This window comes from Equus asinus, chromosome 3, assembly GCF_041296235.1.
Source record: "Equus asinus isolate D_3611 breed Donkey chromosome 3, EquAss-T2T_v2, whole genome shotgun sequence".
In the NCBI taxonomy this organism is placed as follows: domain Eukaryota; kingdom Metazoa; phylum Chordata; class Mammalia; order Perissodactyla; family Equidae; genus Equus; species Equus asinus.
This window is the reverse complement of record NC_091792.1, coordinates 154,735,776-154,750,700: the sequence shown is the minus strand read 5'-3', so window position 1 is coordinate 154,750,700 and position 14,925 is coordinate 154,735,776. Positions and strand designations below refer to the sequence as shown.

At 43.9% G+C, this 14,925-nt stretch overlaps 1 protein-coding gene across 7 annotated transcripts in view; it reads right to left on the bottom strand.

Moving 5' to 3' along the window:
* SLC2A9 (solute carrier family 2 member 9) overlaps positions 1 to 14,925 on the bottom strand; it is a 231,717-nt gene that overhangs the window by 142,452 nt on the left and 74,340 nt on the right. For all 7 annotated transcript variants that reach the window (XM_070506228.1, XM_044767825.2, XM_070506230.1 and 4 more), the window contains one exon: positions 10,511 to 10,635. In XM_070506228.1, the coding sequence (XP_070362329.1) occupies positions 10,511 to 10,635 (125 nt within the window). The remainder of the gene's footprint in view (positions 1 to 10,510; positions 10,636 to 14,925) is intronic.

Here is a 14,925-nt window from a genome sequence, read left to right as displayed (position 1 = left end):
GAACATGGAATACCTTCCATTTATTTGTCTCCTTTAATTTCTCTTTATAACGTTTTATAGATTTTTGTGTAGGGGTATTGCACATTTCTCATTAGACTTATTCTTAGGTATTTAATGGTTTTTATAATATTTTAAATGGTGTAGCTTGTAAATCTCATTTTCTATATGAGACTACAATTGCTTTTAGTGTATTAACCTTATTTATAGAAATAAAATTGCATATAGGATTAGGATTATTTGTTCTGAAGTTTATTTATAGATTCCGTTAGATGTTTTATAGATTCATGTCATCTCTAGAAGATGACAGTTTTAGTTCCTCTTTTCCAAACCTCATATCTTACATTTAAAGAAATTTTTGTTTGCTTTGTTGCATTAGCAACGACCTCTAGTAAGTATGTTGACTCAGAGTGGTGACAGTATGCAGCCTCTTTTGCTCCTGAACTCAGAGAAAAACCTGTTAACATCTTAGTATTGAGCATGATGATTGCTGTGGGGTTTTTTTGAGGAAGATTAGCCCTGAGCTAACTACTGCCAATCCTCCTCTTTTTGCTGAGGAAGACTGGCCCTGAGCTAACATCCATGACCATCTTCCTCTACTTTATATGTGGGACGCCTACCACAGCATGGCTTGCCAAGTGGTGCCATGTCCGCACCCGGGATCCGAACTGGAGAACCCCAGGCCGCCGAGAAGTGGAACTTGTGCGCTTAACCACTGCGCCACTGGGCCGGCCCCACCTGTGGGTTTTTGTACATAACCTTTATCAGTTTAAGAAAATTTCCTTCTATTCCTAGTTCGCTAGGAGTGGCTTTAAAATTTTTTTACCATAAACAGATACTGAATATTATCAAATGACTTTTCTGCATATATCAAAATAGTAATATGATTTGGTCTTAAAATGTATTCTGTAAATACGGTAAGTTACCTTTATTGACTTTCAAACAATCCAATCTTCCATTGCCGGAATAACCCAGCAAGGTCTTGACACATTATCTTTTTATGTTATGTTTATTGTTGGAATTGTTTGCTAATTCTTTGTTTAGGATTTTCGTGTCTATGTTCCTTAATGATAGTGACCTGTAATCTTCCTTTCTTGTAAAGTTCTTATTAGGATATGATATCAGGGATATGCTCATCTTATAAAATGAGTTGGGAAGCGTCCTGTCTGGAAATGTTTGTATGGGAATTGACATTATTCTTTCTTAAAGAAGCCAAGCGGGCCTTGAATTTCCTTTGTTGAAAGGTTTTAAATTACATGGTCAACTTATTTAGCAGAATAGAACTATTCAGCTGTTCTATTTTTTCTTATGTCAGTATTGGTAAGTTTTTTCTTTCTAGGCATTTATACATTTCATCTAAATTTTTCAGATATATTACATAAATGTGTTCATGATTCAATCTATTTTTAAATTTCTATTGTGATTTCTTTGTTGTCCCACTAGTTACGTAGAAATATACATTGGTTACTTGGAAGTACACATTGCTTACATCTTAACTTCCAAACATATGAAGATGTTCTACTTACATTTTTATAATTAGTTTCTAACCTAATTCTATTGTAGTCAGGGGACATAGGCTAATTTCAAGTCTTTGAAGTGTGTTGAGACTTGCTTTATGGCTCATATGGTCAATTTTTGTAAATGGCTCATGTGTGCTAAAAAGGAATGCGTGTTTCAGTCTTGAGATTTGATGCTCCGTGTATGTTAATTAGTTCATATTTGTTAATTGCGTTGCTCATATCTTCTGTATACTACTGATGTTTTGTCCACTTGTTCAATCAGTGACTGAGAGATTGGTCCTCATTATGAAACGTCTCTCGTTGTCTCTAGTAAAATCCTTCTTGCCCTGAAATCGCCTTGGCCTATTGTTAGCACTGCTGTACCAGCTTTATGGGCTGGTGTTTGCTATTATTTTACTGTCAACCCTTCTATGGCCTGATGTCTAAGATGTGTCTCATACAAGCAGCATATAGGTATTTTTTTTTATCCAATCTGACCATTTTTATCCTTTAACTGGAGTATTGAGTATATTTACACTTGCGGTAATTCTCATATCCTTGTCTTTAAATATAACATCTTACTATTTGTTCTTATATGTCTCACTGTTCTATATCCCATTTTCCCTCCTGTCTTGCCTTCTTTTGGATTAAGTATTTTTATTGTGTCTTTGCTTGTTATATATTATTTTCTCTTCTTTTAATTGCCATAGAGATCATTTCACACATCTGTGTCTTATTGAAATCTAATATAAATTAGTACTTTTTGCATTTCCCAGACAATGCAAGAACTTTAATTCAGCTTAATTCCATTTACTGTCTTCCTGATGTATATGCTATTTCAGTTGTGTATTTTAATTTTCTCTCTCTCTCTTCATATACACACATGAAATCTCACCACTCATTGTTTCCTATATTAAACATATATATATATATATATATATATATATATATATATATACAATATCCACTTAGATTTACCCAATCGTTTACCCTTATGTTGTTCATCATTATTTTCTGGATCCTCAAGCTTCCATCAAGAACATTTTCCTTTTGTCAAAAAACACTACTTAGCATCGCTTTTGTGCAAGTGTGCTGGTGATAAATTTTTTTAGCTTTTGCTTGACTGAAAAAAATGTCTTCATTTCACCTTTATTTTTGAGTGAGATTTTCACCAGGTGGAGAATTCTAGGTTGGCAGTTATTTTCTTTTGGCTTTTTGAAAATTTCATTTTGCTGGCTTTTGTCTTCCTTTGTTGTGGTTGAAAAGTCAGCTGTCCATTTTATTCTTATTTATTTGGAGGCAATAGATCTTTTAATTCTGTTTTTTAGAATGGCTTTTTGCCCTTGGTTGTCAGCAGCTTTACTAAGCCATGCAGAAGTGTGGTTTTCTTTGTTTTTATCCTAGTTGGGGTCCACAGTTCTTCTTGAACTTCATATCTTCCATCAGTCTCAAAAAAAAATGCCGCCATTATTTCACAAAAATTCCTTTTTCTCTATTCTCTGTCTCCTCTTTTCCTGATCCTCCAATTTACATATGTTAGGCGTTGATACAATTCCCTAGACATTTCTTAACCTCCTTTCAGTGTTTTCTATGATTCAGTTTGGATATTTTCTTCTGACCTTTGATGATTTAGTTTCCTGATTCTCCCTGCAGTTGTGCGTAATCTGCTCGTAAAACCACCCATTACGTTCTTAGTTTCAGTTTTTGCATTTTCTAGTTCCGTAATTTTGATTTGGTAAACCAAAATATAGTTTCCATTTCTCTGCCAACATTTCTGACCTTCTCTCTTGATTATTTGAACATATTAAGCATAATTTTCATAAAGACTGTGTCTGATGTTATTTTCAGAATCACTATCAGTCTGTTTCTTTTTTCTGTCATTTCTCTTGGTTTTCTCCTTGCATGCCTGGTTATTTTTGATTGAATGCCACAGTGTATAAAGACATCACAGACATAATTTGAGGTTCTGGATGTCTGCCTCTGGCAGGGTGACAGGCTAGAGGCATTAGCAATCCCAGCTCACCACAATTCAGCCAGTCACTGAAATAATCTGAAGATTGGATCTATTTCTGGTTCTCCTTGCTCCTGGGGTGTAGCCCTGCAGTGACTAGTAACCCACTCCTTGGCAGGATTGCAACTCCAGTTCCTTGCGGTCAGCCCCATGAATCGGTTGAAAGCCTAATAAGCATCCCAGGTTCCCGGCCGTCATTCTGGGATTGGAAGATGTCTCCAGAGGGAAAGTCACCCCAAATGCAGGGCTCACCAATCTGGGTTTCACTCCTTTTCTGGACTGTGGTCCTATAAGTGCTCTCTACTTCGGTAGCTGCTGCATATCTTTAAACAGACACTTTTTCTAACTGTTTCCAAAAGCAGAACTCTCATTGTATCCATATCTAAACTTCCCGTGTCCTTATCGTGAAGGATCCTCTCTTTCCATTTATTTACCATTCCACAAATATTTATTGAGTGTATACAGTGGTGGTCACTATTAGACACCAAGGCAACAGCACTGAAGGAAACGGATAAAATCCTTGCTGCCGAGTCGTTCGCATCCTGGGAAGGGAAGGTGTTGGAGGGGCTGAACGGGAGCATGAAGAACGTGCACATCCTAGACGGTGACTCCTGCTCCGGAGAAAGACAGAGCGGAGGAGGCGCCGGGACGCCGGGGTGGGGAGATCTGCAATATGACAGAGGTGGTCAGCGAGCCCTCACTGTGCTGACATCTGGGCAGTGTCCTGAGGGGGTGAGCGAAGTAGCCTCACGGATGTCTCAGAGAAGACTGATCCAGGGAGAGAGAACAGCATGTGCAAACTCCCCGAGGCAGAGCATGACCGGTGTGCTGAAGGCCAGCATGTCTGCAGTGGGCTGAGCGAGGAAAGTGATGGAGAGAAGTCAGAGAGGGAACAGGGATGGAGACCACTTCGGGCCTGACAGGCCACGGCACGTTTTTATTTCTTCTCACACATATCTATTTAACTTTTTTTTTATTGAGTTATTGATAGGTTACAATCTTGTGAAATTTCAGTTGTACATTAATGTTTGTCAGTCATGTTGTAGGTGCACCACTTCACCCTTTGTGCCCACCCCCCACCCCACCTTTCCCCTGGTAGCCACTAAACTGTTCTTAGTCCATAATTTTAAATTCCTCATATGAGTGGAGTCATACACAGATTATCCTTCTCTAGCTGGCTTATTTCACTTAACATAATTCCCTCAAGGGCCGTCCATGTTATTGCAAATGGAATGATTTTGTTCTGTTTTACAGCTGAGTAGTATTTCATTGTATATATGGACCACATATTCTTTATCCATTCATCTGTTGATGGGTACTTAGGTTGCTTCCATGTCTTGGCTATTGTAAATAATGCTGCAATGAACATTGGGGTGCATGGGACTTTTGGGATTGCTGACTTCAGGCTCTTTGGATAAATACCCAGTAGTGGGATGGCTGGATCGCATGGTAGTTCTATTTTTAATTTTTTGAGGAATCTCCATACTGTTTTCCATAGTGGCTGCAAAAGTTTGCATTCCCACTAGCAGTGTATGAGGGTTCCTTTTTCTCCACAACCTCTCCAACATTTGTTACTATTAGTTTTAGATATTTTTGTCATTCTAATGGGTGTAAGGTGATATCTTAGTGTAGTTTTGATTTGCATTTCCCTGATGATCAGCGATGATGAGCATCTTTTCATGTGCCTATTGGTCATCAGTATTTCTTCTTTGGAGAAATGTCTGTTCATGTCTCCAGCCCATTTTTTGATTGGGTTGTTTGATGTTTTGTTGTTGAGTTGTGAGAGTTCTTTATATATTATGGATATTAAGCCTTTGTCAGATATATGACTTGCAACTATTTTTTCCCAGTTAGTGGGTTGTTTTTTTGTTTCAATCCTGTTTTCATTTGCCTTGAAGAAGCTCTTTAGTCTGACGAAGTCCCATTTGTATTTAACTTTTTTTTTAATGACTCCATTTAAACAAAAGTAATGAACAATCATTGTACAGGAAAAACAGAGAAGAGAAAAAGTCTTGGAAAGGGTGCAGGAATGCCTGAAGCACAGGGTGCCCTGACCCCCAGATCTCCCTCGTTCCTCTAAACCTCGCACTTTAGGAAAAGTGTGGCGGCAGGCATACCCGGCTCCACCTCGGCCCGCGACATCCAAACTCAGAGCTTGGGCAAGGTTCTCCACGAGGCTCCATCTGCTCACGTGCAAATGCAGGCAAGAGCTCTGACTCCAGGGGCTGCGCTATTGAAAGGAGCACATGCACACGGACACGCACAGCCACCCATCTCTATGGTACCCGAATATTGTCAGGTAGGCATCATTATCTCTACTTTACACAAGAGGAAACTGAAGCTCAGAGTGGTAGTGAGGTTTTCCTTAGGTCACCCAGCCAGTAAGTGGCAGGGCTAGGACCAGAATCCATTTCTTCTGAACATCTTACCCTCTCCTTGTCATGTTAAAATCTGATTCAAATCATAATAATAAATTAAAAATACTGTGTGTTTTTATCAGTTTCCTATGGCTGCTGCAACACATAACCACGAACTAGTGACTCAAAACAACGCAAATTTATTATCATACAGTTCTGCGAATCAGAGGTCCAAAATGGGACTTGCTGGGCTAAAGTCAAGGTGTTGGCAGGCTGTGATCCTTCTGGAAGCTCTAGGAGAGAATCCGTTTTCTTGCCTTTTCCAGCTTCTAGAGGCCGCCTGCATTCCTTGGCTCATGACCCCCTTCCATCTTCAATGCCAGCGATTGCATTACTCCAGTCTCTGCGTTCATCATCGCATCTCCTTCCCTGACTGACTCTCCTCCTCCCGCTTTCACTTATAAGGATCCCTGTAATCTCACTGGACCCACCTGGATAATCCAGGCTAATCTCCCCATCTTTAGATTCTTAATCACATCTACAAAGTCCCTTTGCCATGGAAACTAACATAGTTAGCTAACAGGGGTTAGGATGTGGACATCTGTAACGGCAGGAGGCAGAATACTGATGAATAAATAATTTGCTTGTGAGAGTAGCACACACCCCTGCTGGGAGCCTGTTGGGGGAGGTGGTTGGGTAAGTCTTGATACACGTGGGCTGACCCCACCAGACAGGAGGGTCAATGTTTCTGCCCCACATTTTATTTCTAAACTTCCTATTCTGTGATGTTGTTTAACGAGTGAACAATAAAGCTATGTGGCATGTGAGGTCCAGAAGTGTCAAGAACAGTCATGGTAACAGCTCTAAGGTGAGTATAAAAAGGAGTCAAAGCAGATTGTTAGAGCTGGTGGAAACCTCAGTAGAACCCAATTCTCCTTATTTTCTAGATGGCATTACTGGGGCCCAGAGAGGTAAAATGATGGTCCTGAGGTTCACCTGGCAAGTCAGTGGTAGAACTTTAAGTCATATCCTTGGCCCTGATTCCATGTCCTTTCCACGCCATGTGCCTCTCTAAATGTTGCTACTTGAATTGGTCCAACAGAGAGCTCCTGATGACAACAGAGAGCAGGCGTGGACTTGTCTATTGAGAGCTCTTGATGCAGCAGGCGTGGACTTGCATCTTTGGGAGTGTGGGCAGCACTGGGAAGCCTTGGCAGGGACCTGTCCAACACAACCTTCTGCAAACACAAAACACCTCTGCACTCTTTTACTCTGACATTACAATCTTCACGGATTTTGCCTGCAACACCATGCTGCATCCTGTTTGTTCCAATGTAAAAATAATGTGTTTATTTGTTCTCCACGCCTTTTAGGAAAAGGACACTTCAGGAAGGTATCCAGTATTTCTACTATGGTTCCAAATACTTCATGAGAACCCGAGTTGAGCAGCACAGCCTTCTAAAAATCCTCTATGCTTATCATTTGGCTTTAAATTATTTATTACGAGCAGGGCAGCCAATTCATCTCATGACCAGCAATTTTCCCTTCTTCCTGACTAATTGCCTTAATCACCTTAAATGCCCTCAAATTCCTGCCTCTGCTTTAAGAGAGTTTGGTGAGAGTAAATGACATGAGCCTCCACATCTCGGCCCAACTCCATCTGGCCACATTCCAGAAGTCAGAAGGAGTCACTGTTTTTCCTCCCCTCCTTGTTCTTACTTTTTTTTTCTCTTTTTGAAAAGCTCATAGGAGAAGGGGTCTAAAAGATGTTTGTCTTGAATATGTGGTTTTGTAGAAATGGCATCTCTGTTTGAATCCAGCTTATTTTTAATTAGGAAATTCAGAGAGCAACTAGTTATGTGTAATGAGTGTCACCTCCCCTAGAAGAGCTAAACAGTCAAAGCAACAGGCTAAACGGGTAAAATACAAAACTGCCGGAAAGAGAGACTCTCGGTGGCCTCTGTTAGGAAAGGACTTTCAAGGTCATATGCTCCAGTCTCACCCACTCTTTCTCCCCAGCAGGCAGGGTCTTTGAAACCATACCATGTCGGTCCAAAGCTGGATCCCTACCTTATTAGCTGACAGTAAAACAATAACAGCAACAATAATAGTAATGGTACGACCTCTGGCATCGGGGGAAGGTGCTAAATGCCTGGAACATATGACGTGCTTCAGACACAGTCTGTCAGGGAATTTTTACATACCCAACGCGGGGGTGGGGGGGGGGAGCGCCTTCCAATTCAGGCCCTTTGCCAGATGGGGCAAGACAGTGAGGCAGACTGCTGCTATGTGCCCCCAATTTGTTCACTCTCCCTGAGTCCACATCCTTGGGGGGTTAGACTCCTCTGACACTCACTCTGCACCTGGCCATGGGACTTAATTTGGCCAATGGGACACTAGCAAATGTGTCACAGGCAGAGACTTGACAAGAGTTTGCACGTTGGGACCTGCCCCTCTTCTTGCTCACTGGAACCCCAAGAATTCCACATGAAGAAGCCCGGGTCACCCTCTCAGAGGCAGAGACCATGTGGAGCAGAGGTGAGCTGGCCCTGCTGGGACCTGCTGAGACCAACCCACCTGCCAACAACCAAACACGTGCCGGAGACCATCCAAAGTCATCCAGCCACTGACCAGCCTGCAGCCCACCACAGACATATGGGAGAGTCTGGTGGAGATGGGTAGAGCTGGCCCAGATGAGAACCACCCACCAACCCACAGAACTGTAAGCTCGGCAAAATGGTTACTGCTTTAACCCATTATGTTTTGGGGTGTTTTTTTTTATGCAGCAAAACCTAACTGATACAGACAAGGTAATGAAATTAACCTGGGTAAGTGGCAGAACCCAGGTAGTCTGAATCCATAGCCCTCGGCTTTAACCACTTTACTGTCACACATCTCAGAGCCTCGCTGTTCTCATATGTAAAATGACAACAAAATAACAGCCTTTCAGCGTCAGTAGGACATCAAGGGAGATGAAACATATGTGCATCATTGGTCAATTATAAAACACTACATGAACATCAGACATTATTCTCACCAATTAGCACTCTGTCTACAGGCACCACCCTTCTGAATACCAAGACTAAGGAGTCATTTCATGCTGAGCTGGGTTATCACAAAGTCCTGAATTATTTCCCACCAGCACAGCGATGAAGGTGAGTGAGGTCTCTTCCTCCTTGACCTTTTTTTCGGGCCCCTCCCTCTCCCGCTCACCTCTCCCTTTGCCGTTCAGCTCACTCATAAAGCCTGGTGCCCTCAGCTTGTGAGAGATCCACAAGGAAGGGAATTAGCCTTTAACAAGCACGTACTGGGTTCCAGCAGCACTAGGCAGTTCATATTTTATAAACTTTACAGTTTGTATGTGGCTTCGTGGCAGCCTTAGCACAGCCCTTCAAAGTAGGTATTGTTATCTCCACTTCACAAATGGGGAAACTCAGGCTCCCAGTCACCAAGTAACTTGTCAAAAGTCAGTAACTAGCAAACGGCAAAGCAGGGGTTCAAACCCGGGAATTTCTAACCCTAAAGCTTGTGACCTGTCCACAAATGCCTAAAACTAATACTTCACAGACTTGCGTATTTAGAAAGCAAGCAAGTTTGTTTTGATGATGTATTTTGAGTCTCTGACTCTCACATCCCACAGCCAGAATCTGGCCACATCTCACCACGTCCACTGCCGCCATCTTGTCCCAGCCATGGCCACCTCTCCGGGACAGCTGGTCCCCTGACTCCACTCCTGCCCTCGCCTTACACTCTCCTGTCTGCAGAAGCAGGAGGAATCCTACTGAAACACAAACCAGCACATGCCACGTTCCTCTCAACCCTCCCCTGGCTTCCCATCACACTCAGCACAAAGCCACAGTCCTCATGAGGCTTATAAAATCTGCCCGATGTGATCTGACCCGCCCCTCTTCAACCTCGTCTGCATCCACTCTCCTCCGGCTCACAAGCTCCAGACACACTGGCGGCTCCTCACCAAGGACGCTTCTGCCTCAGGGCCATTGCACTCCTCTCTGCCAGGAACCCAATTCCTCTGGTACTCACTTCTTTCTCGCCCTCGGTTCATTCTGGTCTCTGCTCACACGTGTCCTCCTCCAAGCAGTCTGCCCTGACTGGCCTATCTAAAACGGCCCTCGCTGTCCTCTTGCCCTGCTTCATTTTCCTCCTGAGGCTTGTCTATGTATCTGTCCACCCACTAGAATGTAAGCTCCAGAGGTAGAGACTTGGGGGTTGTGTTCACCACTGTGTCCCCAGCGTGCATAACACCAGGCACAGCAGGTGCTCCATAAATGCCTGGCGAATAAATGAAAGAACGAACGAGTCAGAGGCCTACACAAGAAACATAACCCTTATAAAAACCCCCTGGAAACCACAGGTAACCTTGGAATGTGAATTTTATAGTGAAGATCATGCAGGTCTTTGGCGCTGACTTGGGTCTTTCCCACTCACTGTTCCTCAGTTAGGAGCCAGAGCATCACGAGTGGTCATCCCATGGGACGGCCCCACTTGATGCAGGGGTCCTGCATCCTTGGTCTTGGCCAACTCAATACCAGTAGGGGCCCAGACATGTAACAACTCCTAACACTCCTCACGTTTTGAAACACCCCCAGGACTGTGTTACTGCCCCCTCCCACCACAGGAAGTCTCACCTCCATCCACGCCCATGATGAAGCGACCCACGATGAGCATTTCAAAGGTGCCTGCCTGGAGGGAACAGGCCATGAGCAACGCAGCGGAAATCGCAAACCCATTGTTGACCAGCAAAGTGTACTTCCTGGAAGAAAAGGAGAGGCTTGATGAGGACACCCCACCACGAGGCTGTCACCGGCCTGTCCATCCCAGGAGCAGGGGTCAGGCCCTTCAGAAGGGTCAGCAGAGCAAGATACAAGTACAGTGCAAAGAGCACTGGCCTAAGGGTCAGGAGCAGGGTCCAGACCCCCACTGTCCCCCCACTGTCACATTTGGCTATGTGACTCTGAGGAAGGCACTTCCCTCTGGGTTTACCACTGGGGTTGATTAGGTCACCTCCAAAGGTACTGTCAGCCCTGACAGTCTATGAATTCCCTGTTGCAGTATTTTATTTCATTGATTGTAACACTTTCATTTAAAATTTCTGAAGTCAAGATGTGTCTTACAATCCATGAGTCAGGGTCCAGGCAGGAAAATGGAAACCACTCTGGTTATTTTAACAGAGAGAATTTAACATAGGGAATTGGTTAAGCAGGTATGGGAGGAGTGAGATGTCTAAAAGGGGGACCTCTGAAGAGGGAGTGCTGCCAGTATGGTGCTAAAACCTCGGGGCCTCGGAAGGGAGACCCCAAGAGCTGGCTCAGGACTTCCAGGGTGGGCACTGGCTCCCTAGGATTGTTCCCTCCAGGGCACCAGGAGTCTAGTTCTGAGGAGTGGACACAAGCTGGGAACTGGAATCAACTGCCAAAGTCACCGCTGGGTCTGGGAGGGAATTCAGGCAAACCAAGAGGTCCAAACTCCTTGTCCCTCTTCCCCCAGTCCCCCCTAGTGGCAAAGCGCAGATGAAGTGTGCAGGTTCCAGCCCCTGCCTCACAGGGCAGAGCACAGAAGGGGAATTGTGGAGCTGAGAGACAACAGCTTGGTGACCAGCACAGCATCCTAGGACTTGAGTGGGCAAGGGTTTTTCTTTCCTTCTTTCTCAGTGGTTCACATCACAAAGCTTCTTGAACCCAGAGGCATCTTTGATTTGATGAACGACAGCACTGAGTGTGAGGCTGAACTGACCCCCTCAATCAAGGTACGCCGATTCCTATGGCAGTAATTACTCTGAATTACTCTGTGCCAGGACTACTCTCACTGTTTATGAACAAATCCCTAGGACCTCATGGTTGAGAAGCAGGCCTTGCTCAGGGGCCTGGGGGCCTGCGCTCCCACACCAACTCTATCTTCCATAAGCCAGATGACTGGTACTTTCTCGCTCTGTGTTTTCCTTCCCCCATCTGCCAAATGATCATGACAACTCACATTTATGGAACTCCTGCCATATGACAGATGCCACTCTGAGTACTTGACATGAGTAGCTCATTTACTGCTCAAAATGACCCCATGAGGTGGGTATTACCATTATCCTTGTTTCATAGATAAGTTAACCAGGACACAGACAAATTAGAAGCTTGTTTTAGGTCATACAACCAGTGAGTCCAGGAGCTGAGGAAACATCTCAGCCTCTTGCTGGGTAAGTTTTTCCCTAAAGACTCAATGAGTTAACAGATCTTAAACTGTTTTATAAATGGAAAGGAGCTACGGATTTGAAAGGGGACTTTGTTATTACTTTTAGGAGTTAGATTTCCTAACTTCCAGGCCAGAGCTCTTCCGACTATTTCTGCCTGATCTCAAGATTCCCGTTAAATTTTTTTCCCTGTCCTACATCTTCTTGGAGAATCTCCAAGTTAATGACTGTTGCAGCTCAATGATGATGGTACAAAGACTGCCCAGTGCAACATCTCCTGTAACAGCAAACGACTGAAACAACCCTAGCACCCTTTAACAAGGAACTATTAAATAAATTATGATACACCTATATAGTGGTACATTATGCAGACATGAAAACAGACGTAGCTTTCTATATTCTGATATAGAAAGATCTCCCAGATATACTGGTAAGTGCAAAGAACAAGGTAGAGAACTTTGTGTAGCATATACAACAATTTGTGTGATAAAGAAATATATGTGTGTGAGTTTGTGTGCAGAGATCGGCACAAACCTTGGAAATGATACACAAAACGCTGATAACACTGCTTGCCTCCAGGAAGGGATCTGACCGGCCAGAGGACAGAAATGAAAAGGAAACTTCTGACTTTACATTCATTTGGTCCTTCCCGAAGTTAAGCCACATGACTGTATTAATTCTTAAAAAAAAATCCCACCTTCCAAAAAATAATTTAAATGAACGTCTTGATGGGAAAAAAATCATGATTTAGCAGAGACTTAAAACAAAAATTCCAATGTGGGCTAACTTCCCTTATTCCGAGGCAGACTCCAGATTCCGCAGATTCTCACAGACTCAGATTCAATAAAGATGAGCCTGAAGGTACTAATCTCTGTTATTGGTGGAACCTCAAAGTATGAAGACCATACCCTGCTCCCTGATGGCCTTTTCCCGTGGTCCTCTGAGCAACTGATGGGTCAGTCTTACGAGAAAGCAGGGCAATGGTGGGAAGGAGTGGTGGGGAGACCCAGACCTCACTGAGGAGCTTTCACTCGCATATCCACCAGGAAATATTTAGGGAGCGCTAGACAGCAGGTAGACCACCAGGAATATGAGCCATCTCTGTCTTCACCCTCATGGGCTTTACAATCTAGTTAGGGACACTGACGTCAAATAAATCGTCACACAAAAGTCATTTAGCATTTAGCACAATTTGTGGCTTCTAGAAGTAAAGATGTAGAGGCTATAAGAGCGTATAACTGGGCACTGTGCCTGTCATTTGCCTATCGGTCCTCTGATCCCTTCTCCTTTCTCTGCCCTGCTGTTTTGAAGGAAACTACACTTCCCAGCCTCCCCTGTTTCCAGCTTCCTGGTAGGACTGGCCAATGAGAGGCTTGATGTTAGTCTTGAGGGAGGGGAAGGGAGAAGCAGAGTATTTCCCTCCCTCTCCCTGTGCTCCTGTTGCAGGTGTGTCTCCTCCACTGCCACAGCCTTCTCTCTGTAGTCCCAGCCTGTACCGTGTGGCCCTGGCTTTTGGACCCCAGTAACGCCACCTCTCCCTTTTGACCTTCCATCCCACAGGTTGTAGCAGCTTGTCTGTAAAGCTGCCTTCTCACGACAAGCCAAAATATTCTCCCTGTAGCTCCATCTATAGGTCCCAGTTCTACCTCTCACTGACAAATCCCTGTTGGTGTAGAGTCCGGTATAAGAGGAGTTTGTGGAGAGGCTGTAGGTGGGGTGAGGCGGGAGAGGAATCCTGTGGCCAGATTCGTAGGGTTGTTGGATGTTGGACAAAACAATATATTCTATAATTGTAGACAGTGAGCAACAAAAAGCTTGGTTAGAAGTCATGCCTCAACCCCTATTCCTATACACTTTCTCCACTTCCTTACTACCGTTAAACTGGACATTTGATGCTAGGATGATATTAATGATAATCATAAAAATTGCAGTACTCAGTGGTTCTCAGCCTGGTTGCTCATCAGATTCACCAACAGCTCATAAAACTAGAGATTCTTGGGTCCATCCCTAGAGAATCCCAATCCTTGGTGCAGACTCGGTGAGAGCCCTTTGGTACAGCACTAGAAAGAGCACGGCTTTTACAGAAATTACCTCCTTTCATCTTTAATACCCGTAGCTGCCAGTGTTCGTGAAGTTGTCATTTCACAGAGGAGGAGGCAGACGCTCTTACCAGGTGAGGACCACCTCATCTCCCACCACCAAATTCACCCACCTCCCTGCGTTTGGGTGAAGCTGCCCCAATGTAAGGCGCATCAATGAGGTCCCTGCTTGGACAGCCCAGCCACACACTAACGGAACAACTGTGGGCAGGTTTCTTACGCTCTCTGAGCCTTGGTCAACTCCACCTGTAAAGTGGCTATAATAACGTCTATCTTGTAAGACTCCTGTGAGAATCAGATGATTTACATAAAGTGCTTAGAATGGCACCTGGAATTGATTTGGATCCCCAGGAAATTAAAAAAGAAATAAAATAACACCCATGGTGATAGCAAACATTCACTGAGGGCTCACTCTGTGCCGGCATGGTTTGAAGTGCTTTATACTCACTGGACACCCTATGAGTTAGGTTAGCTCATTACCTTACTTCCTCCATGAGACAACAGATGTAGACGTTAAGTTCGTGGCCAAGGTCACATGCTATTTAATGGGAGATCTAGCATTCCAGTAACCACAATACTAAGCTACCTGCAATGGTGGCCACCATATTCACTCATAGCCATTCATTCTCTCCATAATCATTCATTCATTCATTCAACCGACATTCCTTCACTCAACACATGTTTGAGTGTGCACTGGGTGCTGAACAGCATTCTAGGTTCTGGCATACAGCCATGAGCATGACAAAGTCCCTGCTCCTCTGCTCTT